Source organism: Melanostigma gelatinosum (assembly GCF_949748355.1).
Source record: "Melanostigma gelatinosum genome assembly, chromosome: 2".
NCBI lineage: Eukaryota > Metazoa > Chordata > Actinopteri > Perciformes > Zoarcidae > Melanostigma > Melanostigma gelatinosum.
The window spans coordinates 13,111,954-13,139,904 of record NC_136635.1 but is presented as its reverse complement, the minus strand read 5'-3'; the positions used below and the strand labels follow the sequence as shown (position 1 = coordinate 13,139,904).

Below are 27,951 nucleotides of genomic sequence, written 5' to 3'. Positions count from 1 at the left end.
ACACACACACTCGTGGTGTGGAGGTGGTTCCACCTGTGAGCTGAACATCCCTGTAAAGTGTGTCTTTCATCTTGGTTATTGCCTCCCTATTGTCTCCTGGCTTTGTGTGCAGGGGCTTGTAGTTTGAGCCTGGCTGGAATCGGCCTGTTTACTGTGATTAAATTGGCGCAGAGGAGGTTGGGGGAGTGAACCGTGACTCTCTTTACAGTGAAGGAATGCAGTGCACACTGCAGTACCTTAGCTCTTCATCAACCTTTCCTGGGGACTCAAAGCATCCCAATCACTTGACAACATATGTGTAATATTATTTATCCTTTTCATATGTTTATGCTGCTCGTAATTATGTTTAACTCATCTAAAATCTGTATGCTGTGACTCTATCTAACTTCATTTCTACATTTTCTCTGTGATTAAAGCATTACGGTAATTAACAATTCAGAGCATATGGAGCTGTTAACGCCACCTGAAAACCTCGTAGAAGTTTGATCGATCAGCTGCTAAACATAGTATTTAACTCTGCATATGAAAAATGTTCCTTTGAACAAGAGGTCGATTGATAGTGGATTTGTACAGGCTGATATAGTAACGTTGCTCTGGAACAAGTAAAAGACGAATAATCGGCCGATACCCCCGAAGCTTGCCTGTCTTACTCTCTTGTACAAAGAGTTATAGTATCAAGTTATATATTCGAGAGATACCTTTTTGGGGAGAAATATACTTGACATGAATACCACTTGTCTGCAAATGTTTAGCCCACATTTTCTACCCGTAACACCGGTAAAAAAAACATAAATATCTAAAACGTAATTAAGTCTGTTGTTGTCCCCTTGGTCTCGATGCAGCAGTGCAATGTTGTCTTTAACAGTTGTTTAGATTATTATCAGGAGTTAATCACATCCAGACTCATTCTGTGCATCAAGGCTCTGTGCAAAACAGCGGTGCATGTGTGAGTGGCAGCTGTGCAGCCATCGGCCATTTTCCACAGTTAACGGTAGTTTGTAAAACGTCTTTTCTTCGCTGAATAATCGCTCAACCTCTACATTGGACTCATGTTTTTCTTAGTCTAGATTGGGGTTTCAACAAACTTTTCCCACTACTTATTAATCTTTTTTTTTAATTGAATAATCAATCTACGAACACCCCAAACAATTCTCTCATATCAATTAATCGGCTAATTGTTTTAAACTCTTGTGCAGACTCACCACATCAAGTAGTCTTCCCTCTGAAGCTGCTCAGCTTCTATGTGGAGTGCTGTTCTTTGCTCGGATAACGTATTCTTTGAGGTGAAGCGAGCACCTGCTCACCGCTCTATTAATGACCTTGATTACACAGCGATTATGGGTCACGTGCTGGGTTTCCCACAGGGGAACGCGTAAGTCGGTGTGGCGCTACCGGGAGATGGAGAGGGCTATTGGGAATGGAAATGGAATTCTCTAATTGTGAGAACACTTTTCACTGGCTAGTGCAGCCCATTAGCCTCACTTGGCACCACAGAATGCAGAGAAAAATGATTTGCAGCCGCAAGGATGGGGAGAGATTTGTTAACCTCATAGGACCAACGTGAAAGTTTGCTGTAGGGAGAAAAGGAAAATCTAAATATTCAGGTTTATCACAAGGCTTTCTATTCCTCAGTTAAAATGATGCTTCTAAAATCTTTGATTTACTCAACCATTCTGTGTTTGTGACGTAGTAGTTTAGTAGTAGAGAAGGCGCACGATCAGACTCGTTTCATACTTCATTGAAGCTTTATCAGAGGTAGAAATGTAATCAGATTACAGATTTAAATGTCCTAATGTGATAACTGATCTTATCTCTTGATCTTTCAGGTATTTGGTGATTATTATCACTTCCGGCATCGTACGGTGGTGAAGAGGTCGCTGTCTGATCACAGGGGGACACAAGTCCGTCTTCAAAAAGATCCCAAGGTAAGGAGTTTATTTCTGTGTGTGTGTGTGTGTGTGTGTGTGTGTGTGTGTGTGTGTGTGTGTGTGTGTGTGTGTGTGTGTGTGTGTGTGTGTGTTCGTGTTCATGAGGTTTATTGATGATTCGGAGTGTGCCGTGGAGGAAGTGTGGGCACATTTCCTCCATGAGTGGTGGTTGTGGTGTCACCATTAGTGCAGCAACGGATAACACGGTCCGAGCTCCTTTCTTGCAATTTGGGAGGAAAATGTTACTGAATTATTTGGAATGCTTGTATTCATTCAGCTTTTGACCTATACACATAGTTTATTCTATCTCCTGAGTGAGTTTCACATGTTTTAATGCTTGTAAAGACTTTTTCTTTTAATGTTCTCTTATAGTTACTTGCTGTTGTTTGGTGAAATATTTACTCTGTATCTTATGCAGTAAGGTGCTTGAGCTCACTGTGTGAATAAAAAAGTGAGAAAGAAGAAAACCTGAATATATCTTTTCAGCAGATAATGTAGTAGCTTTGGACCTTTGACCTTTCATTATTTATGAACCCTAAATACTGGGAGTCCACATGCAACCCAGCAACCAGTTACTAAACTTCTTGTTCTTAACAATGTTCAACATTGTAGCTATGTATTCACCCATTACTGTTAGTAATTATATTATAGTGTTATAGTAGTAAGCTTTTTTTTAAAGAAAAATAAAAATAAGAACTTTTAGGACTGCAGCTACCAGTTCTTTTCATAATCAATGAATCTGTCGATAAATCGTTTAATCATCGGCCCTCTAACGTTAGAAAGCATTTTGAAAATGCATCACAACTTCCTAGAGCTCAACGTAATGTAAAGTAAAAGTAATGTCATCTAATCTCTTGTTTTAATCCAACAAACGAAAATGTAGTTCATAGTAATGTAAAGACGAGGAAAAGCTGCATGTTTAAGAAAGAATTTAACAAAAAATATTTGGATGTTTTACATGTTATACGTTTATGGTCAAACGTAATTGAGAATGCATTTTAGTTTTGGGGGACCGTACTTTTTAGGAGACAGGACTGCACCATTACATTTTTCCTCTCGCGCACCCCTGGGGGAATCCCTGGGTTACAGTGAACAATGAATCTGAAATGGCTCCGGCTTTATATAGCCAATGGTGATCAATTGACTCCAGCTCTGATGCAGCAGACCGGCTCAGGCTCCTCCAGTCGGCGTAGGGTCCTTTGCTTCCTCACTGGGCCGAGTTGATTCTTGTGTTTATATTTTCTCCTCCTCCTAATGATGAGGTCTTCCAGTACTGTGAGGATTGGGAGAAAATGTTTTGCACTGTTTGCACCGTTTCTCTGCCTTCTCTTTAGACGGTCTCTGCCTTTTCTGTCTCTGTAATCTCTGGAAATTATATGAAAATGTTTATGTCTGAATTGTGTCTGCCTCATTTCAGTTAAGCAGTGAATTTCAAAGAAAATTCTATGGATTTAGATAGAAGTCCATATAAATATATACACCTGCAACTGCAGAAGCATCTTGCACGTAAAAACTAATCTACAGCCATAAAAAAAAGTCAATGAAACCTGCCTTAAGCTATCACTGGCCATGCTGTCGTGCTGTGCAGGTGCACACTGGGAATAGAAGAACTTCTGCTGGGTTTATTTGAGTCCATGTTACAAATGGTCCACCTCCCTCTTTGGGATTTCCTTGAACAGGCTCCATTTCCTGTTTTTGAAATACTTTTTCCCCCCCCAGCACCTCAGAGAAAGTGGAGCATTACAGCTCCGGGTCCTCCTGTATGTGCAGGAGGGTCGGGTCAGTTTGCCAGCACACACAGGAATTCACAAGATTTTGTGTTATCTGTTTGTTTGTTTATTCATGAAGAGAGCTTTGCAAATGCTGCAATAGCGTGCAATCCATAGGCTCTCTAGGATCTAAACATCGATACATTTCTGTTACTGTGCTGCAATTAATAGTCTGATCAAAGCATGATCCTGCACATCATTGCAGATTTTATTCACATTTGCATCAGCTGCTCAGTTTTTTGGAAAATGAAAAACATGAAAATAAGATATTTTTAATGGGAGGATTCTTTTTATTCTACAGAGGTCCCGCAGCTTTTAAACTGGTTGAGATGAAGCCTGGACAAAAGACTCGGTGGAGGCTCTTTGAAGAGTGTCTCATTACTGAGAAAAACACCTGGACTTCTGCCACATCTCATAGACGGGCTAACAGCGCCCAGTTAATAGGCTTCATTGAAGATTTAAAGCTCGGGTCTATCTTCTACCTCCATGCCCTCTGCTGTTTTCTCTTTCATTCTGTTGTTGTTGTTGTTGTTGTGGGCAGTGTGCTTTGCTTCAGTGGTTTTCTTTGGTTAGTTGAAAAGAAGAGAAGGAATTAGACTGATGTAGTAAAGCAATGAGGTGCTCAGAACATTAGTTTGTCATTTGTTTGACTGCTTGTTTTCATATACTACTATAGAAGAGTAGCAGTTACATCAAAAAGCCTTGAGTATAAATATGAATGACATAGCCAACCAGTGATGCGTACTATAGTTGATATTGTGTCCCTTTATTGTAATGATGCTCTGCTAGCGGCTTCCATTTGGGCTCAGAGGGAAGATGCTAATGTTTGTACAATGAAGAAGGACAAAGAAGTGGGTGGGACAAAATAAGCAGAGTGGGAAATCAAGTTGTTGGACAGATTACGATTCTCCACCTGGACCTGAAGCGAGCAGCAGTCTGTTTGTGAGCATGGATCGGTCTGGACCGTTTTCAATTTCCAAAGCCCGTTTATAATGAAACGCTCTGTCAATTTCTGCGCTCTGTGTTCTGACTATTAAAGACTTTTCACATGAACTGCGAAATAGAAAATCTAAATGTTTGTTGTTGTTCCAGTCCTGTCAAAAGTAGGAAATCTATTCGGTATGAAATGGGAGATTGGAGCTGAAAAATACGACTTGTATTGTTTACTTCAGTTTGATATTCAAATAGTTTGTATTACAGAATAATGTGAGGGTGCTGTCAGGGAAATGTAATCTGGTAACTCTTACAAGTCATCAGTGCTTAATGTGCACTGTAATGATGTTTTCTTCCCACAAATAGAACTGAAAGTACTAAAATGAAGGTAATTGCTGTGCCAGTATAAAGCTTTCAGGAATGTTTTTCTTTCCTCCCCAGAGTTTACTGATTCAGTATCCCCATTGTGTGTTTGTGAACACACCCAAGCCACTAATCTGTGGCATCATTTCCTCATGACGAGGACGAAAGCAAAGTCACGTCTTGCTGTGTTCTGATGGACATTTCCAAGAACAGTGTGTGACATTAAGACTGGCTGCACCCATTCGTGGCAAATAACCGGTGCCACTGACGCGTCTGCAGCGGAAACGAGCAGACACTGTAGTTACGGTACTGAAGCTAATCTGCATGTCTGCTGGAAGGATATGGGCTTTGATTGAGCAGTCATGGTATTACCTTGTCTTGATGAAGATGTACAGTGTTGGTGCTGCTGTGAATGTTTCTTTCACCAGATGATTGTTTTTTTTATTATCAAGTAATAAGAAGACCCTTAACAGACGATTCAAGTGTTTTGCATTGAATTTTAAGCGCATGCTGTAATCAGTAATGTTGGGCCAGTCCGTCCTGTTAGACCGAGAAGCATTTCTTTACATTCCTTACTCGGCTCAAGTGTGAATAGAAGAGGATCACGTTGTCGGGAAAGGCATGCATAAGATTACAAAGTAAAAATGACTTTCATATGATGGTTTTGTTTATATGCAAAACAATACCAAAGGGAATTAACAGCTTACATCATGCTTTGCAATGATAATGAAATGGTTTAATGGGCGTATTTGAGGCAATGCAAGCTACACACGGTGCAGTAAACAGTCTGTTGCCATGTACATTAAACATAACTTCCTGCGAGGCCCCAGATAACAAATATTGCGCAAAGATTTTATTTTATTTTTTAAATGTTTGAACGACGTCATCATGGACATTTATCACAGCAGAGAGCCAACCTACGTATGTGAGAAAACAAGAGCGGTTTCACACAGGATTAAATGTGCGACTGAAAAGAAGATAAGGAAATGGAAGAGGGGAACTAACACGCACACACACACCGCCTTATGACGCAAGAGAAAATAGCTTGTTTCTGTCTGACTGGAGATCACACAGACCAGTGTAATGACGCTGAGTTTATTCCCTGCATACAATGTTAAATGTTTGTCACTCAGACTGTAGGCCATTCAATCGATATTGTCATTTGCTTTGAAACAGAAAGCCAATATTAAAGCCTGACTGAGAGAAGCATGTCAACCACTGTCTAATTAGATGTAGTAAAAAATGTAACTTATGAATAGCTTTGTGAAACTGAATTTCTCCTTTTTAAAGATTTTAAATGTAATGTACATATTTATTGATTCAGTAGCTGATGTGATGGCATTCATCTTTCATTTAACACCATTTGATTCAGTGCTACGAGAACAATATTGATTGTAAAAAAATATTGTTTTGTCCTCTGCATCGGACCTGCCGCAGCGCACATCACAGTTAAGAAACAGAAATGTCAATTTTGGCATTATGATAAGAATTGCAAATGTATACCGTATGGGCACAACAGCTTCTGACCTGTTCATTTCTCTGTGACCTGCAAGAGATTACAGAATAACATGCGGAAGTAGGAACCTTCAAGTTTTCATCTTACAAAAGCAAAAAGTCCCCAGGCTGACAACGTCGGCACAAACAAAAAGTTAATAATGCCAGTTTCCTATCTTTTAGACATATTCTTAATGTTTATTCAGAACATATTGTTACGACCGGCTCGGGAGTCGCAACACAACACCAAGTTAGGTTAAACACAACCACAGCTGCCAGTTTATTTACATGACAAGTAAACTGTCGTGCGCAAATCCAATTGCAGACCAGGGTCTGGTGCCAGGCAGATGAGAGAGAGCGAGGGCGGAGCAAGGAGGTGCTTATATAGGTACACCACATCCTCATCCAGGTGCCCTCAATCACTCGTTAGGGAGCTGCACCTAGAAGTCAAAAGACACAGAATACACACACACAAACACACCCAAGCACAAACATTCACAGCAGGACATAGAACCATACGTAACAATATACACTACATATTCATCCAAAGCGACACATATACATATACAGTAAGGATCCCAATGGCGAGAAAATGGTTGGCTATTTTCGTTTATCTCCTATTTCCCACGTTTGGCGACACATCAGTGTTTGTCAGCAGTAGTTCTTTGACTTAATGTGTCGGCACCCACATTGTGAAAAAGCTGTCGCATAGCTTTGTGTGTGTGAACTGCCTTCCTTGCACCTCACGGGGCTCACCTCATCTTCCCAGTAAGAATCCTGGATGAACCCTGGTGGAAACGTCTCCTCTACTTGGACTGGTCGGGCCTCAAACACCAACCGCTCTGCTCGAATGGAAATTATTCCATTATGGAAGTGTCGAATTGGCATCGCTTCAGCGTAGCAGCTAATGTGACCTTCATTACTTCTTCTTTTTTTTTTTCTTCCTTTTCCTACTCTTGTGTCTCTAGTGATGGAGAGAGATAGGTGCTGTGATTCGGTTGTCCTTCACATCAGGTGCTCCGTCCTTGCGGAAGGCACTTCTCTGTCTTCGTTCTCTGACATTTTCTCTTCTTTTCTGGCGTCTCTTGCTGTACAGTGAGCACGACTCTGCAGAGGGAGTGAGAGATGCAGGCTTCCTTTCACTGTATGCATTCTGCTTCTGTCAACACTTTCTGCAGGAGCTCGCTCATCATGAAAGCCTGCTGCCGACTGCGGTGTTAGACTTGTACTGACTTTGTGCCTCTGCGTGTATATTGTTAGTGTGCATACATGCGTAGGTGTACCCATGAATAAGCAAAATAGATTCTGGTGCATCTCATTTTACACTAATCCAGAAGTTTAAATTAGCCCCAGGCTGCTCTGGACTGTGTGTGTGTGTGGGTGGGTGTGTGACTAACTAACTATAACCTTTTTGGATGGGTCATCTTTCTCTGTTGAGCATCACCTCGCCTTTTTGTTCGTATCGCTAACGTCTACATGTGTATCTCTTTGTTTGTGCTCTCCTTGTTTAGGTGACTTGGGCCGAGCAACAAGTGTCGAAACGAAGGAAAAAGAGGGATGTCTTCGAAGAACCGACGGATCCCAAGTTCAGAGACCAGTGGTACTTGGTGAGTATTCAACATTAGTGTGCCTTAGTGCGAATGCTGTTGTGTCTTGTTTGCAGAACACAAAGCAAAGTCTAAGTAACTTTACTTGAAGGCTTCAGCTTGAACGATAGCATTAACACTTACACACAGTGCCTTTGAACTCTGAATTGTGTCCCAAAATTGGTGGTTTACTTCAGTCCATCTAGCAACAGAGACAGAAAGTGGAGGTAAAAACAGAGCTGATTCACCTTGAATTGCTCTTGTTCTCAGTTGATTGATTTTTTCGTTTGACTTGAAGAATGTCACTGATACGTCAGCCTGTTAAAAGCAGCAGTAACAACCCCTGAGATTCTCTGTTCGGCTCCACTCTTCCTTCAATTACTGCGAGGGGGCTTCAGGCGGAAAGGAAATTCATGGTGAGGCAAATCAGACTTGCATCGCCAGTTGTTCAAAATGTCTGTGCTTTAACAGAGGCTGACAGACTTCCCCAGTGTGCTGGATTAGTTAGTGGCAATTTGAAAGGCAAATGGGTGGATGAGAGGCTGCTGCCTGGTTGTGGTCGTATTTCTCTGATATTAATGCCTGTGATACACATGGATATGAAGACATGTTATGCTAAATTTGATGGCATTTTAGTTTATTTAAAGCTGCAGATGATTATTTAAATTTTCACTTAATCCGCCAATTATTTCCTTGATAAATCCTTTCGTTCTAAACATTTTGGAGAAACTGCCCATCACAATTTATCAGAACACAAATAGATGATTGTCCAACCATTAGTCCAAAGCCTAAAGATATTTCACTGACTATCGTACATGACGTGACCGACGAAAAAGGCAGCAAATCCTCACATTTGAGAAGCTGGAACCAGCAAATGTTTGGAGCATTTTTGATTATCAAAATAGTTGCTGATTAACTCTCTTTTGATCAACTATTAATCGTTGCAGCTCGAGCATCTTTGCCGGCACATAAAGAAATGACAAATGTTTGATGAAAACAAATCGTACTGAAAATATTACCAACCGTAAGTTACTGTGCTGATCTCTATGAACATGAGGCACTCTTTGGTCCTCATTAAAAAGATGCTGAACTTGTGTAAGTGGGGGAAAAAAATAAATTAATTTCTATTTATAAGTGTGTGCGCTTCCCATGAGGTTGTAAAGCTCATTAAAGCACCAAATAGACTAGAAAACTGGAGCAACAACCTTCGATATTTTCAGATCCTTTCCACTGTTAGGATCAGCTGAGCTTCTTTTGGAAGAATACAAATGTCCCTACGTTAAAGAGAAGATGCAAACAACCTCCATTGTTAGGTTAGCGTGAATCGTGATGAAGCTGTTGATTGTGGACCGGTCATATACTGTCCAAATATCTACACTTTTGATGAGTTAATGAAATCTTTGAGAAAGTTTGTGTATGTTAGATGATAAGTTATTGTGTTAATGTGTGTTCAGAAGTGATGGGATGTAGCAGATGCTTTCAGGTAGCAGGAAATAAGTGTGAACCTCATTAAAAGTGAACCTGGCTGGCCACAGAGTGTGGGTGGGTTTGTTGGCAGGGCGTCCTTGGTGGACAGATGCTAATGGTCAGCATCTGCTGTTACAATGAATATTTAATATTTATCTAAATCATGAAAGATGATAAATCGTGTGCAAGCCTCAAAGCTGTACCTACTGTACGCTCACAGACGTGAGATGTGTGCAGAAGAAATGTTGACATTAATGCTGTCACTTGATGAGCAATATTCAAAATGAAACCTTGCACATGCCTCTCTCTGATTTATTATACACTCGACATGTCAGCCACAGAAGGCCTGTTTTCAATAGTCTTCAATCTTGATTTAAATGAGCTGAGGGTCTCAGCAGACCTGCAGCTTTCTGGGACTTTGTTCCAGATATGTGGAGCAGAAAAACTGAACGCTGCTTCTCCATGTTTAGTTCTGACTCTGGGAACAGAAAGTAGACCGGTCCCAGACGACCTGAGGGGTCGGGATGGTTCATAAGGTAGCAGCAGATCAGAGATGTATTTTGGCCCTAAACCATTCAGTGCTTTGTAAACCAACAGCAGGATTTTAAAGTAAATTCTTTGTTGGACAGGAAGCCAGTGCAAAGACCTCAGAACTGGAGTGATGTGGTCCACCCTCCTGGTCTTAGTGAGGACTCGAGCTGCAGCGTTCTGAATCAGCTGCAGCTTTCTGACGGACTTTTTACAGAGACCTGTAAACACACCGTTACAGTAGTCCAGTCTGCTGAAGATAAATGCGTGGAAGTTTTTCCAAATCCTGTTGAGACATAAGTCCTCTCATCCTTGATATATTCTTCAGGTGATAATAGGCTGATTTTGTAATTGTCTTGATATGGCTGTTCAGGTTGAGGTCTGAATCCATAACTACACCTAGATTTCTTGCTTGGTTTGTGGGTTTTAACATCAGTGACTGAAGCTGAGCGGTGATTTTCAACCGTTCGTCCTTGGTACCAAAAACAATTACTTCTGTTTTATCTTTGTTTAATTGAAGAAAATTCGGGCACATCCAGTTGTTGATTTGTTCAATGCAGTTACCCAGGCCTTTTATGGGATTATAGTCCCCTGGTGACATAGTTATGTAGATTTGTGTGTCGTCTGCATAATTATGATAACGCACTTTGTTGTTTTCCATAATCTGAGCGAGTGGAAGCATGTAGATGTTGAACAGAAGAGGCCCCAGTATTGAACCTTGGGGAACACCACATGCCATTTTAGTCAGCTCTGATGTGTAAGCTTGTAAGCTTATTTACTTACTTTGTAAGCAATACTGCCCTCCCCTCATTCAGGAACTTTAGTTTGTCACTAAGAAGGAATAACTGAAATTCAATAAGCTGCATTTTTCTTTTCCTGGAAGCTTCAGTCAAAAGCCAAAATGTTTTAAATTGTTTTTATAGTACGCTCTTTCAGATTTAGTTAAAAGTACATTCTTGTCAGCACTCATGTGTCTCTGAGATAATTAGATTCCATCTATTTGCTTTCTCCATCCTCAGTACAACAGCAACCACCGTGACTTGAATGCAAAGTCTGCGTGGCAGTTGGGCTACACGGGTAAAGGGGTGGTGGTGTCCATCCTGGATGATGGAATAGAGAAGAACCATCCTGACTTGATGCAGAACTACGTGAGTATAACTTATTGTGTTTTCCATGGAGAGGCTTTTAATGCAGCAGCAAACAGAATGAAGATAAGAACAGATTATCATATAAAAAAGTGCTGAACGTGCCTGATTTATTTTAAGAATAATTTCCGTGCAGACCGGTTCTGTGGTTTAAAATTGTGCAGCTTTTTTAATACTTGACTGTGTCAAACTGACTATCTGCATCTTTATTTAGGACCCGGATGCCAGTTACGATGTGAACGATGGCGACCCAGATCCTCAGCCTCGATACACGCAGCTTAATGACAACAGGTAGAAATCCACACATGGAACATTTCAATTTCCGCTCTTCTCTCTGTCTGTTGGCCTGCTCGGGAAACACCCATCTGTGTTTTCTAAATGCCGGCTGTGAGGAGGACGTGTCAGGACGATATTGTACATGTTCATTTATTTGTCCCCCTCACTGATAGCTGACAGCTGACATGTAAACAGGCCTATGGCTGGGACACCGTTTATGGGGATACAACTAACTAAAGGCCATAGCCTATGAGCTTTGTCCAAGAGATTTAGATTTTTAGCCATTTAGCAGATATTACTTTGTAAAAATGGGCAATAACTAATATGAATCCTGCCCCCCACTCAGTTTGTGGATTTGCTCTGGCCTCCTAAATCACACAGGCACCAGCGGGGCATTTCTGTAGCCGGGATAAGTGGACTAAATCTACACTAGGATTAAGGTAGTATGTGAAGAAAACCGCTTTAATGCAGTGACCTCTGCATATGGCATTAGGAGTTGTTTACCACCACAGTGATGTCTTGCAGAGAATTGATTGAATTAAGTTCATCAGCATGAATGAAACAGAGCAAATCTCTTGGCTCTGGAGGGTCCTTGCTCGTCTTCCTTCATTCCAACTGCCTACCTCCCATCTGACTTTAATTTCTAATTCGCTGTAATCTTATGTTTGTGGGGCACTGGCCTGAGAGGCTTTTTTATCCAGAGGCTCACCATGATTACTAGTGATAGGCATGGAAGATTATAGTTTGCCAGGGATGGAAATCAAACGTCCCCAGCTGAGGCAGGGGCCAGGAGCAGGCACCATGAATATGGAGGCCCGGGGGGATAAAGAGCTGCAGAATGGCCAAAACATACTGTATCTGTGCCAACGTGGCATCAACTCCGTAAAGGCTTTGTGAAACACATACGCGGTGGAGGCTGATTGTAGGTAGAGTGTGCCATTATTTTCAGACTTAAAAACTAGAATTCTACTTTGGAGCAGAACCACACTCACACAATTATCAGTACAAGTTTGGATAAACATGGAAACAGTGTAAACAATATGCTGTCGCTTTATAGTGCAGCCCAAGATTCTGTGCCAATGCCGCAAACTGTTTTCCCCAACCACCATCAACAAAACCCTGAATGGTGGAATTTCTTGTGGGAGAATGTGGGAGAAGATCCCTCAAGCTCTACAGATCCACACTCTGTGCCAAGGCACGCTTAAGCTCTTCTGGTGGCTCATAGTGGCCCAGAGCCCAGCTGAGACACTTACTGTTGCTGTTTCCTTCATTTTGGCTGCCCCTTCTTTCCAACCCTCGCTCACCTCAGCCCTTATCTCTTGCCACCCAGCTCTCTGTGTCTTTTCCTCGTGGCAGGACCAATGGAGAGGGGGCATATTTGTGTGCGTTTGTGCCCATTTCTCTTACTTTACACCGGGTTGGTGCAGATGCATGTGTAAACAACCTGTGGGTGGGATTGAAACTGTGAAAGGCTGTGTGAGACTGTCTGTTCCCTGCAGAAAGGCCATCTCTGTTCACCTCCATAAGGCCTCCTTTCTTTCCCAGCATACGGGAAGCAGTGAGGATGGCTCAGTAGCAATGTGGCCATTCACCCTCATGTTTATCTAAGACTGCATGGGATCTCGGTGTTTCCCGGTCCATCCTATCAAAATAGTTTCCAAATATGCATTTTCTGGATGAAACCTGGCCAAACTGGCATGGAGTCTTTTTGTTTTTGTTTTTTGTAATACTCAATTCAGTGCCTCCTGATTTAGATCAAGGCTAGCTCTCTGTATAAGATGTGGTCTGAATCACACAGTTCAACATGTGCAATTACCGTGCAGAATGTCATGTTCATTGCACATCAATCATTGTTGGTGGTGGCAGATTTTGTTCTTGATGATGATGCACAGGAAAAATGAGGTAAACTTACTGAACAAAGTGCAGTGCAGACTCACAACAATGTCTATTCAGAATTATTTAAGGCACAGCGATGGATGGAGGGACCTATTTAACGGCAGCCTGATTTGTTTTTACCTGACCCTACACATTAATCTCTCTCTAGACATTTCCTTCATATTCCTCTCTCTACCATGCCCTATAAACATCACCAGGCTTTTTGTCCTGAAGGCCAGCTCATTAGTAACCTTGCAGAACCATTAACAGACTTAAGAATGAGTAGAGCCAAACAGTTGTTCGGATTTACCTTTGAGGTCCAGTGCAACCCAGACACTAATGAACAGCAAAGGCTACATCCACGGCCTCGAGAGCCTCAATGATTTAAAAAAAAAAAAAAAAAGAAGAAGTAATTAAGCTAATGTGAGACAGAAGCACTTGCGTGAAGGGAAAATGTTGTTTGCCAGGCTCTGGGCGAGAAGTGGGTGAAGATAATAAGATCAATACAAAGCTGCATATGTCACAATATATCATTGCAACATCAGACCCTATATGATGAAATGGTTATGCTTTGCTCCCAATTTAGTTTATGTACAACTTGAAAGTCTTACAGAAATCCTTTTGATGTACGATTGATCGTTTATTTATTGTCATGTCATGTGCCCAACCCTCATGGGTTTACAAGACACTAAAGATGAAGCTGCAGAGGCCAAACATTTCATTCCATTACCAAATTACAGGTTATTTTGCCGCTTGGTCTTACGTAAGATATTCTGCCTCATCTCCCAAGATTAGCAAATAGAATCTGCTACAAAAAAAGATTCCCTTCCTGACGCACAACTCAAAGTTTTGCATAGTCATCCAGCCAAAAGAAGTTTGGGATTGTCGAGGATCACCTATCATACGGGGCACCTCCGAGGATTGCTGTTTTCGCAGCGCAAGAAAAGCTGCAGCATCAGTGGCAAATCTTTGTATAATAAGCCAAATAGCTGCTTTTGTGACATTTTGGTTTTCTTAATGCTTTTTTTGGCCCAGTGCAGGTTTGGGTGAATACCTTGCACAACATACACAGTTTGGATACATCTGTATGACAATAGCATGTCTCTTTAGCAAGCCTCCAGAGAGGCACGGTTTAGGTTTTGCACAGTGATAATGGTTCTGCCAGCTGTGACTATGAATACTGATTGTGTTTGTTGGCCTCAGGCCTGCAGCCGACTGATGTTGCTGTAACCTGAGTTCGTCTCTGTGCCTAGATTCTGCCACGGAGCTTGTTCTCGCTGAATCTGAATAAGACTTTACTGAAATTGCTCTTTGTTCACCTGAATCTTCTATTATCACCGTTACGTATGACGGCAATGTATCCGATGCAAAAGGTGTTGTGAAGTTTATTCAAGAGTCTCCTCTTCCTTTTTCCAAGAAGTGAGTGACTTTTTAATCAAGCTTTTATTCTTTTTTTTTAAGAGGGATTAGTGAAGTCATCAAAGTGTTTTAAATACAAAGCATGTTCATACTGTGACTGCTGTTGTAAGCGTGTTGAGATGAAAACTGATGCTGTAAGCAGTACACGCACCACTTAGTCTTTAAATGGATAGTTTCCATTATGCCGTTAATGTGCCTGGCACATTAATTGACTTTTGCTTCATTGAGTTTTGTTTTGGTCTGCTGGAAGCCTGTCTAAATTAGAGCGTTTGGTTATTCATTATATCTCAGCGTTTCGTGTCCACAGACGAGGGGACAACATGATGGTGCTTGTGGTAAATTACACGATGTTTTACAGTGACATTTTATTAATATAAAGATATATTCACTTACTCATTTGTGTATGCTTTATGACTCTGCATAACGAGCATATCTGAAAGGGTTTTACAAAAAAAACTAATGACGACCAAGACACGTCTGGTTTTGAACGGAACACTTTACTTCCTGAAAACTGCAGTTTAACAACTGTTACAGTGAACAGACCGCGCTCTTGCACCCGACATATACGTTCGGTTTTCACTTATCGTTATCATTGTTGTCGTGAATAAGCACGTATCATGATACTTCCTGTCTCTTCACAGTACAAGTAAATATGCGATCAATCAATTTACAACAGAGGAAAGACCATCGGGCCCGTAACGTTGTTCTGAAACATGGCGGAGGCAGAGAAATCAGTACGACCTAAGTCGTCCAAGGTGTGGGAGCATTTCACACTTAATTAATTGAAAAAGTGTGTTCATTGCAAGATATGCAAAAGCAACATGATATGGCACGGGAGCACCACGGCGATGATTCAGTTTGTGAGTGTAGTGTAGAGAACAAGTTCTGACGTTCAAACAAATCCTGTTAAGTTTTCTGATTTGTATTTTTCTTTATTTTTTATAAATTATTTATTGTTCCGACAGCTCAGGTCCCTTTTTTAAAGAAAAATATACATATTTTTGTGCACATGTGTGTTCTTTGTGTTAGTCCATTTGTTTTTTAGTTTTTTAATTATTACTTTAACAGCTCAGGGATGTTCAAGGAGCAAACCTGTTTGTGCACTTTCTGAAGATCAGTTCTGTTTTTGACCAAAGGGTTGGAAATTAATGCTTTTTTATTTTTATTTTTTTTTATCCGATTAATCGAAAAAATAATCACCCGATTAATCGATTATTAAAATAATCGTCAGTTGCAGCCCTACAACCCTTAAACACTTCTTGTTGTACAGCCTGCTGTTATATCTTGACTTGGTCATTACAGCTTGAGTTGGTTCACATAATTGTGGAACGACATCAGGTATTAGACGGGATAGCGAGCATCTTTGCAATTTATGGAGCGGATTTTCTGAGTGCAGTTGAGAGTTGAGACTAAATGAAGTCGGAGAGTCCTCCAGTGTGTCGGGGAATATATTAGGTAGATATTACAGCAGTGATGATCAATACTCTGTGTGACTTGTTCACAATGCTGTACTTTTAGTGACATACAGCTCTTTAACCCGGCAGAAAATGCCTGGGAGTGGTTTCACTGGAGCACTTAAAGGGATCCTCTCCTGTGCTGTGCCCTCTTGAGCCGCTGGCCTGCAGGTTGAATCCAGCGTTTGGTTTCATGTGTCGGCACAGCAGAACACTAGAAATGTGTGGCTTCAGACAAATTGAGGACATGCATTTGCCTCGCCCTCATTGTCAGAAGCCTGGTAGCTTCCTCAGTCATCTCGTTGTAACTGATCATCCTGTTGACCGATGAACTCAGAGTCAAAGTTTCTAATTCGCCATGATGTAATTCTGCATTTGGGGATTCTTCACGAGGTTTTGGGTCTTAAAATCTGATTCGGTTGATTACCAATTTTAATTTGGTCGAACAAATCTTTGGTACCACAGGTCGAGATTAAATGATTAGCTGATAAATGTATTAGTCCGGTAACCGCAAGGTCGGCGGTTCGATCCTTGGCTGCTACATGTCTTCTGCCGAAGTGTCCCTGAGCAAGACGCTGAACCCCTAACTGCTCCCCGGGCGCTTCTCAGCAGCCCACTGCTCCCAATAAGCTAGGGATGGGTTAAATGCAGAAGTCAAATTTCGTATATGTATATGACAATAAAATCCTAACTTTAAATGTATTAGTCGATGGACAGAAAAAACTTTGCAACACTGTTGTTCAGGGGTGTAAGAAAATAGCGATGCACTCATTTTATGTTTTGTGAAACTGCATCAATTCTCAAACACTAACAATTTGTAATGGATAGTTTACATGGAAAGATTCATGTCACAGTGGCTCAGCAATGGCACAAAAAGTAGTGTAATGATGTTACAGGGACTAAATGTGCAAACGCAGAACCCACTGTTCTGATTGCGTGGAAAAGTAAACGCCTTTTATTCAGATTGTATGCATATGGTGGTCTGTTCTTTACAGTGCGATAGTTTTCCTTAAATTTAATAAAAATATTGCCTGTTTACAGGAATGAAGTGCAACTGTATCGTGAAACATATTGTATCGCCAGATTCTTGGCCAAATCACAGCCCGAGTTTTGATAATCGTTTACGTTCATTTTTAAGCAAAAACTGTTGCCAGCTTTTTAAAATGTAAATATGTGTCCGTTTCTTGGTTTCCTATGATATTATATGGAATAGATTTTAATTTGCTTTGACATTAGAGACTCTAAGTTTTGCTTTTACAAGATTTCACAAAGAATCTTCTTCAAATTGACCCGAGTGGGAGCAGTAAAAGGATATCTTCTTGTATCCATTTTATCTCTCCCAAGAAAAATCATCAAGAAAAGCATGATTATGAAAGTAGTTCTTTCATAATACAATTCATAAACCTTAAGCTTTACCTCTGTAACAGCATTTGTATGATATGCATCAGTCTGCCATGTAAGTAAGTGACTGTAATGAATGTGTCCAAAGGAAGATTTGGAAAAGGGCCCCGTTAAACACTGGAGGTAAATGCCTGTGCATGCCCGGCATCCCGTCACAGACACCTGAGCTGCTCCTTATCAGCTGCATCTCAAACACGGATGCTGTAGGACATACGACTCCCAAAGTAAACAGGCCAGCACTTCCAGGAATGTCAAGATAAGGCTCTCTGGAAAACCCATTTCTGACATTTCTCTGTGTGTGTGTTTACTTTTCTGTCTATAAAGGTTTTTTTAAATTAGCACGCTGCAGCTGGACCATGGCCTCCATCTAACTGACGTCCTGTGGCACGTCGGAGACGTGGTGCCAATGTTGACTGTGGCATTGACATTAACCTCCGCCCTCTCAGCTCATCAGTGTGTCTAAAGAGATCTCGAGGGGCCAGCAGAAGGGTTACAGTTCTCTGACCTTCTGTCGTTAAACCTGTATCTTTAATGAAAGCGGAAGTCTTGGCGGTTATTAGAAATATAGTCAAATAATTATGGGTTATGGCCTCTGTGACCTCCGACCTAAAATGCATTTCAAAGTAGGTGATTAATGAGTTCTTTAATATTCAATAATAATCGTTAATAACACTTTTGGCAGGCTACCGTCAGATTAAATGTCCATTTCCTGACAGCAGAAAGAGCCGATTGTGTCAGGGGAGGATGTCTGCTGCTGATGTGCTGTTTTGATTCTTGTGTTTTTGGTTTGGCTGCATACCCAGAGTGCCTTAATGGAAGCCTGCTGGTATAGATGGTTCCTTCAGTCGTGAAAGTCCACTGTTTCTGTCGTTTCCTAATGTGGCACAGTGTTTCCCTGGCTCCAGCATTCCTGTCTGGGAATGGCTGCACTTCAGTGGGGGATTGCGCCATGGTTTGAAAGGCATTAAGAGTGGGTATCCATCTGGCGGACCAGGGGAATGCACCTGACTGGAATGTGATGATCAGCCCCTCTGTACTGGCTTCTTGGATCTCTTCACTGCGGTGCCTGGAGCTAGGTGTTACTACAGAGGCTCAGGCTTAATGAAAGACCCGTTGTGAAAATGGCAAATCTAATTCACAATTTCCTCCCATGTGTGACGGTAGTGTGGCGTCTTATTTCCCTTTTCCTTTGACTTGATTCAGGCCTGCAATCATTCCAAGGTTACTACTGCTAGCGGCCATAAGATAGTGTACGTCGGTCTCTAATCAATGGCTGGATGTTTTCTTTTAGACAAATGGGAATTCAGATTTATTTAAAGGAATTAAAGCCAAGAACCTGTCTCCACCAGTTTGTTTTTCCTCAGTCTACAGCTCGGTGGAGGAGGGAGCAGGAACTCTCACAAGCAGCCGTTGTTAGACATGCACACTACCTGCGTGTTTATTTAATTATACGTGTAGAAATGATGAAATGATGTGACTCTTAAAATGGTAAGTCGTTTCCTTAAACATGCCTCTTACTTTCTCATTCTTCCTCTGTAGACATGGAACAAGATGTGCAGGAGAAGTGGCAGCAGTGGCCAACAACGGGATCTGTGGAGTCGGTGTGGCCTACAATGCCAAGATTGGAGGTAAGGTCAAATAAAACATGCGGATGATTGATTCGATCTCACAGGCGCAGCAAACCCTAGTTTCATCTCAGTTTTCTTCTGTGACAGCCAGAAATGTTGAAATACTTGTTCCGCAGCGCCCGTGTTGTTTTCAGCCCATTTCCCAGGCACAGCATGCCACTGAATCTTTCTCATTATCCGATGTGATGTGGATTGCCAATTCACTGTAACTATGTCGGTTTTGAGTGACAGTGTTGAAAAAGCACAGTGGAAAGCAGTTTCTGCAATGACACGGTGCCATAATGTCGGAATCTGTGTTAAGTTCATGTCAAAATGTATTACTCCCAGCTTGGATACAGGTTACACCAAATGGCTGATTTAACTCTCGCCTAATGGTCCAGTATCCCCTGTGAATTGGTGCGGAAATAAACCATCATATACACTCTTCAATATAAAATACAAAAGGTACCTGACAAAGTGCGAGGTGGATGTATTTAGAGGCGTTTCTCTAAAGAAGTACGAGGGAGAGCCTCAGAGTTTGACTGCAGTACTGCAAACACAGTCTTTACAGTTTGTTGAAGGAGAAACACCCTCTGTACGTTTTGTTTTAAAGCCGTGTCAGACGGGCTGAAGGCAGATCATCAGAATACACATTTGACAGGGTCTCGCTGACGCCCGGGCTGTGATGTCAGTCTCTGCTGCTCTTCTGCATCACATGCTTGATACTTTCTGTCTCTCTCCTTCTCTTGGCGTTTTATTCAATCGACAGAAAGTTGCTACTCAAATGTGAGAATTTGGAAATCTTTGTGAATTGAATATTTAAGGTTTTTGGACAAAACAAGCATTTTTGAAGACATCACATGGTGCTCTGGAAAATTATAATATTATATATTTTTCACCATTATCCACACTAGAGTTTATTGATGATTGCTTAAAGGGATAGTTCTGATGTTTTAAAGTGAGGTTGCATGAGGTACTTATCTAAAGTCAATGTATTACCTAAAGTGGATGATGGTCGGCACGCCCCCACTTTGGAGAATCAGGCACAGGAGCAAAGCTATGTACTGCTGTGAACAGCGGCATCACACAGAAAAATAAATAAAAACCACTCATCTACTGTACCGAATACACTGACTATGGATAAGTGTACAAATCCACTTCAAAACATCAGAACTATCCCTTTAACTGAGACATTATTGGCAGATGAATTGATAATGTGAATAGCTATAATAGTACAAATCAGAGATGGAAAGAGAGGCATCGCAGCTTAACTAAACATGATTTTATTTGACTAAACACATGGGTCCTGGATTTTGACTTTGACTGCAGTGCCACAATTAACTGCACTATTAATGGAAAACATCATGAGATGAAAGCCAACAGTTAGACAGTGACTGACACTCACAAACAGACCGAAATCTGCTCATTGATGAGAAGATACAAAATATGTGAGAGTGGCAAAATATTGTGAAATATTAATTTGTTTGTTGTAAAAAGGATTTTGCCCCCTGTTGGGTTGTTTGGCTTCTGCCTACGGGGAGGGAACTGTTCATGTAGTTTCTGTTCCCATCTTTCAAAAGACGCTGTTTGATATTAAGAAAACAACTAAGTTTATTTGTCTTCTTTGTTTCATTGTAAAGAGCCCATTTCTTTTATTTCATGCCTACTTCTAGCTCCTGAAGTCTGAACCCTGTCAGAATAGAGCCATAACTCTTTATGATCTCCAGATGGCCAGTAGGAATATACCACATGGCATCAGCTTTTCTATCATAACAAGTTGGCTGTGTGTGATCGAGTAGGCGGAGCACGAGGCGGCACAGTGTTGTTAAAACCTTCACTTTTAACCAGTAGAACCAGAAACTAGAATGAAACGAGGAACAGAAACTCAATTCCTGTCTGAGCACATTGGGAGCAGTGTTTGCATGCATGGACATTAAAGCTGATTCTGATCTATCACCATCAGATAGCAAAACATTTAAACTACGATTTGAAAATACATTTCAAACCTTTTGAAGACACAGATTTGTAGTGTAAGCAGTTATTTCCTTAACATTTTTCAAATGTTTGCACCCTCTTTCTCAATTTTTAAGAACATTTCAACTCATAGTTCTGTCTTCATATGTGACGGTACTCTAACCTTATAATGTGATGTATTTAAGTTTAAGTATGAAATTTCACTTTGAGACGAGTCGCAGTGACATGCCAAACATTCGCTGAACATCAAGCTGACACACAGCACGGCGACGGTCCAGGTCGCGCTGAACAGCTGGAAGCCCAACACACACGCGCTATTCTCCAGAACACAAAAAAAATAAAACACAAATTGCCACGTTAAAACCAGGCGAGTGCAGAAGTAGCAGTGCAGAAGCTTCTGTGACTCCTCTGCGCTCACTTGACTCCATGCCAGCTGCCGAACTGTAGCTCATTATTCAGCCAGGAGACGCTCCTGTCAAATACCCCCCCCGTTGTAATTTGAAACAATATTCCAATTCGTAAGTTTGTCTGAGATAAAGGCAGTCCTTCAGGTGAGCCAGTTCCACAAAAAGGAGCAGTAAATTAAGCACTACTTGGTTACTGCCATAGTAATGTTGTCAGAAATATACATTTTCCTTTTGTTTTACTTCTTGTTTCAGTCGACTGGCTGATGATCTTCAAAGAAATAGTTCAACTCTTGGGAATATAAGCTCATTTGCTCTCTCACCAAGCGTGTCTGTCTGTTAAGTATTAGTCTGCAGCTTCATATCAAACCACATCGAGTTGGTTTTGCACTTCCAGTCTTTATGCTGAGCTAAGCTAACTGGCTGTAGCTTCATATTTGTTGTAGGCAAGAATGTAAGTAGTGCTCTTCTCATCTATCTCTCTGAAAGAAAGCATCGTGTAAACTATATCTGTATGAAAAGGAAATCTCCAAAATTCTAAAGAGGCAAAGCGTACTGTTCATTATATTTTTGAGCCAGCAGTTTAAAGAAATGCTTAATTTACTTGAGCTTTAATATGATCTGAGAGTCAACGGGCGGCTCATGACACTGCACTGTGCAAAAAAATGGTTTGAACCTTGATGCATTAACAACCTTGGTCTCTAGTTTTTGGGCTGGTCGGGGGTATTTTGGAAGAGGACTGGAGATATTTGAGTCTCCTCAGCAAATCACATGGCCCTCTCACAGAAGTGCAGGCTGCCATGGAAACACTAGCAGCCCAGTGCCTGTTTGACGCTTTTGGAGGACTTCAAAGAGCCGGTGCCTGCTTGCTTTAACCAATATAGAGCAACACGGAGTTGCTGCAATGCAACAAAGAGGAACATTTGAGGGATTTTTAGGCGTCTATGAATTCCCACCACTCTCTCTGTGGTGGAACGTTAGGACAAGGTGTGTGTGTGTGTGTGTGTGTGTGTGTGTGTGTGTGTGTGTGTGTGTGTGTGTGTGTGTGTGTGTGTGTGTGTGTGTGTGTGTGTGTGTGTGTGTGTGTGTGTGTGTGTGTGTGTGTGTGTGTGTGTGTGTGTGTGTGTGTGTGTGTGTGTTACCTCTGGAACAGCACTTCATCAACAATTGCTGACCTCACTGGTTAAGTTGTTCACTTCCCTTGAAATAAGTCTGATTCAATTTACAGTCAGACAGTAACACCAATTTCACCCAGACATGAAGAGGAAGAAAACTAATGTTGTCTTTCATATTTTCATTTTGTCTGAGAAGTCTGCTGCACACTTGAAGAGGCAGGTCACCCACAATGCAATTGATCTCATTTCTTCTATTTATTTTTTTAAACAAGCTCAAGCGCCGAATCAAATCAATAGAGATGACGTTGATTTACATGGTGGGGTCCATGAGAACGTCACAGTGGATGCACAAATAACCAACACCAGCAGCATGTGCTGCATTGCAAACAAGCTTGTGAATATGCAAATCAAACGACACAGCAGTGTTGCTTTGTCCCTACACATGTCCAACCTCGCTAAGCATGAGCACACAGTCGGGTAAAACTACAGGGCTACACCGCCATGAATAATGTAGCGTCGAGCTGCTATCCATTCCATTCACTTTGGTTCTTTGTTTATTAGGTATTCAATTTGATATCAACTTTGACTCATCAAAAAAATAGTATCTATACCCACTAACAAACCCTTTCTGTTCTGTCATCTGGTGTGTGCCTGTTTGTGTGCACGTGGATGCAGGTGTTCGTATGCTGGATGGCGAGGTGACTGACATGGTGGAGGCCCAGTCCCTCAGTCTGAATCCCCAACACGTCGACGTCTACAGCGCCAGCTGGGGCCCAGAGGATGACGGCAAAACTGTCGACGGACCTGCCAAACTCGCCAAAGAAGCCTTTCTGCGTGGAGTGACAGAGGTGTGTGTTTGTGAATGCTTTTGTGGGACAGGAATTATTTACTGCCTGTGTGTGACTTCCTTTCAGCAGTCAGTAATTGAACTGTTCAAGCATGAGAGAACACAAGCGGGAAGAACAAAGACATTTTTGACCCTGACAATTATGAATGGAAGGGAATGTCCTCTAAAGCCACCAGGGAGGAAAATCTTGGAAAATGAATAGAAGCAGCACTGACAGAAATGAAGTGTGAAAAGTTTTTCCTTTCAATATTCATTGTTAGTTGAAGGGCGCTGTTTAAACGGCCTGCTCATCTTTTATCGCTCAGCTTTCTCACTCAGTCGGCATGAGGTCTCTTCAAGTGTGAATTAGAGTTTAAAAGAAGTCTTAAAAGAGATTTTTGCATTTCTAATCAAAGGCTTCCAAACAGAGATATTAGGGGGGATTTTAAAAACTAGTCTGTTAGTAAATATCAAAATGAGAATCTGATATGAACCAAAAAGGGACCACGGCACCACGTAACCAGTCCTGTTGTTGATGGCAGCGCTTTTTTAATGCCCGGGGGCCATATATATAAGACTTGTTCATTTTATATATATATATAATGTATGAATATAAATGAACAAGTCAACAGATTAATAAGCACATCTGCACTCGATGAACAAACGCAATCATCGAGCTAACTCTGACTCTTGTTATAGAGCAGTAGGATTCAAGGCATGTGCCGTGAAGCTGATTGGGACCGCTGACACTGACGACTAAGATAATTGGCACTGTGACGGTGCTGTCAGATGGCGGTGTGGGTGGTGCGTATCTGGTTTTTATCAATGCAGAGAGAGAGGATGGTTCTGCTCGATACAATAAAGCAGCTCTTAGATGGAAATGATTGCACTTCAAAGGCTGAGAGGTTGAATGATTTATCACAATGATCTGTTGTCATATAGTGCCTTTTTGTATTGCATTGCTGTCATGTGACGTATAGCTCTTTTTAATTTACTGAGTGACCACCCCGCTGGGACTTATGCTGCATTTTAATGGGCCCATTTTGCAATGAGTCCTGAAACAAATTTGCCTTTCTATAATTGGGATTCCTATTAAAGATTGAATGAGGTTGTTTTTTCTCCGTTTGTCTGACTGTATTGTACATTCTCCAGGGTCGCAGTGGTCTGGGCTCCATCTTTGTGTGGGCTTCTGGGAACGGCGGGAGGGAGAAGGACAGCTGTAACTGCGACGGCTACACCAACAGCATCTACACCCTGTCCATCAGCAGCTCCACCCAGAACGGCAACGTGCCCTGGTACAGCGAGGCTTGCTCCTCCACCCTCGCCACCACTTACAGCTCGGGGAACCTCAATGAGAAACAGATAGTGAGTTGTGGCTTCCTTTCATTCCCTTCCTCTCCTCCTGTCCCTCACATTACCTGAACGTCTGCTTCCATGTCTGTGGACGGATGGATATTTACTCCGAGGGGAAGTTTACTTGAACCCCAGCTTCTTCATAGCTGCTGAAATGTTTTAGTCAACAAACGTGTAAACCCATTTCCTTCCCCTTACTACATTAACAAAGCTAATTTGATTTCAACATTTTGAAAGCTGCAGTTTTTTTACATTCATATTTACTTGCTTTCAATCGTCATCTTCCTGCCTTCGCTGGCGTCAAACAATATAAAAATGTCTCCTTGAGGTGTACGGTCTCCTTGAGGAATTGTCTGGAACGCAATGTCAAAAAAGAAATAACTGCTTTATGGCAATATTTACCACAGTTGAATCAGCTGAAGCCAACGGGTGCTTTTCGATCACGGAGAGGGCTCAACGTGAGGAAACGTGTCCCAGACTCGAACTACGACAAGAAGCACTTCAGAAGAAAGTCAGACTCAGACAAGAAAATGAGAACAACTTCGTCAAGTATACAACTCACACAGGAGTGAACAGAAATAGGCTTCGTCATGTGGTGATTTCATAAAAACTATTAATTTATTGATTTACTATAAAACATGCTATATCATGGTACACATTGTTATCGAGGTATGAAATGATCTGAATGACATATTTCGGCCGTATCGCCCAGCTTCAGCGCATTGCTGTGTTTCTTAGCGGTAGATCCCTGTCGATCCCTGGATAGCGTGAAACCTTTGGCGGGACGGTGAATCGTATCACCCAGGTGTGCGTGGATGTGCAGACAAACTGGGGCTAGATAATGAGAAAGATATTTGATCTCTTCAGATGCAAATTTCAGAGTTTGTAAACTCGTAATTGTATATTAAATGCATTTACATTTTGTACATACGTGGCTGCAAGTAGCAATTATCTTAATTCCAGTTTAATCTACGATTCATTCTCTTAATAAAGTGACTTGTTTGCTCTCTACATGGTCAGAATATGTCTTGTTTTATTCGACCAACAGTCCGAAATCCAGAGATGCAGCTTGCTATCACAGAAAGTATTCACATAACCACTGCCTTCATAATAGTTTATCTAGATGGACTTAATGATTGATGCAATCATTGTTTCAGCTCCATACATACAGCCCATTGTGAACCTCAGCTCGACTTCTTCTTCCTCTCCTCCCTTTACTTCTTCTCCATTCATTCAGTCTCGGACCATTACAATGATTATGAATTGTGAACGGCTGAAACTCCATCTGTTTGCTGCTTAATATTCTTGTCACAAACACTAAATCACACACGCACAGTCTTTCTTTTTCTAGCATACAGTCTAGCAGCCGGGCCAACTGGACGGACAGCTTATGACATCTCCATGACATGTGGCTGGTCTCTTAATGCCTCGGTGCTGTACTCATTTAATTGTGCTGTCACTCATGAACCCAGCAATGAAGAGAAGGAGTAGAAAAGAGAGCGTGGGACCTCTGGGGTTCTGCAAGAGCGAATATGTTAATGCCTGTTTAAGGGTGTTTTTCACTTATATTATCCTTCTCGCTCAATTTAAAGAAAGGGGCATACGGGAAGCTCCTGAATGCATAATTAGAGCATTAAAGTCTGTCCTGCCGCTGCATTTATTAAGAGATCAGTTTCTGGAGGCTCTGCTTTGGCCAGCACAAGGAGCAGGGTTTTGACTCCAGCTGCTTTTGTATCAGTCCGTTTCACTGACATTGATTGACCTGCCCTGTAGGATTTTACCGTGGGGGATTCAGGGCTTTTTGCAAAGCAGTGTTCTGTAACCTTTATCCTTCCCGTGATCATTTTTCGCTGAGTACAAACATGCTGAATCTGCACCGCTTTGCATTCGTTCAGCTGCAGAAGTTCACTCCTGGGAGATGCCCGGTACAACCACAACGCTCTGCTGTGGGTCATTGAGGAGATTCCTACTGGAGCAGTAGATCTCTCTGGTAGTTGTTGAGGGAGGCAGAGCATCAGTTATACGATTTCCCTGCTTTTGATTTTTCCAGCTGGTCCAGCGAGCCGTGCTGAGGACGTTTTGCTCTTAAGTTCCTGCTTCCTTATCTGTTAGGCGATATCTGCTGCCAGCAAATACGCATGAGATAGTAAGCCAGGGAGTGATGGAGGGTAAAGCTGTTTTCTCACTTAAAGGAGGCAAATTCACAGTTATGAGGTGAACATGATTTAACAGTCTCGTGAATGTATTTTTCAATATTAAGCTGCGAAAGTTTAGGATTTATGATACCGTCTGAGGACTGAATTGGAAGAACTTTTTTGTTTTGTCGGAGCCGTTTATTTCAGCTTTCCCATGTTCATCTTCCATAGGTGACTACAGACCTCAAATCAAAATGCACAGACTCCCATACAGGCACATCTGCCTCCGCCCCGCTGGCTGCTGGGATCATCGCTCTTGCCCTTGAGGCCAAGTAAGTGCTTATCACCATTTTCCTGAGTCTCCCCAAGCCTTGCAATTCTCTTCAGCTTTGCAGTCTCATTCTAACCTTCTGCATATTTCCCTGACCTTTGTTGATTAAAATAATTGTAATCCTGTTAATGTAATCCTACTAAAATGATTTTAGTAGTTTGAATTCAAGCCCCACTCTTATCAGTTTCTAGCGTGTAGTTAGAAGTTTTCCGATTGCAAATTGGTCCTTTAGTGGCAACGGCTAAAATCATTTTTAAGCTTTTTTTTGGCACAGATTTAGCACTCTTGTATTAAATAAGGCTTCAACTGTAGGTGCTACTTATTTATGCGGCCATTCTGCTCGATTATCCCTTTTTATGAATGGCTTTTTCACCCCTCTGCCTGACAGACTTGCAGTGCATTAACAACAGCAGCACTAATCATTCTTATCCAGTCACGCAGCGCTAATGGAGGGACAAACATGAACGTCACAACAGTGCTGAAAATGAGTAATTAGTCTTGTGGCAAAAGTAGTGAGGCGATTGCAATAAAAAGTATGCCTTTTTTAAAGTTAAACCCAACTGTGACC

General features: G+C 41.6%; 1 protein-coding gene across 2 annotated transcripts in view; it reads left to right on the top strand.

Annotated features, from left to right (window-relative positions):
- furina (furin (paired basic amino acid cleaving enzyme) a) overlaps positions 1-27,951 on the top strand; it is a 75,509-nt gene that overhangs the window by 38,737 nt on the left and 8,821 nt on the right. For both annotated transcript variants that reach the window (XM_079283387.1, XM_079283388.1), the window contains exons 3-10: positions 1,827-1,925; positions 7,999-8,094; positions 11,088-11,216; positions 11,428-11,504; positions 19,178-19,266; positions 23,414-23,586; positions 24,717-24,929; positions 27,284-27,384. In XM_079283387.1, the coding sequence (XP_079139513.1) occupies positions 1,827-1,925; positions 7,999-8,094; positions 11,088-11,216; positions 11,428-11,504; positions 19,178-19,266; positions 23,414-23,586; positions 24,717-24,929; positions 27,284-27,384 (977 nt within the window). The remainder of the gene's footprint in view (positions 1-1,826; positions 1,926-7,998; positions 8,095-11,087; positions 11,217-11,427; positions 11,505-19,177; positions 19,267-23,413; positions 23,587-24,716; positions 24,930-27,283; positions 27,385-27,951) is intronic.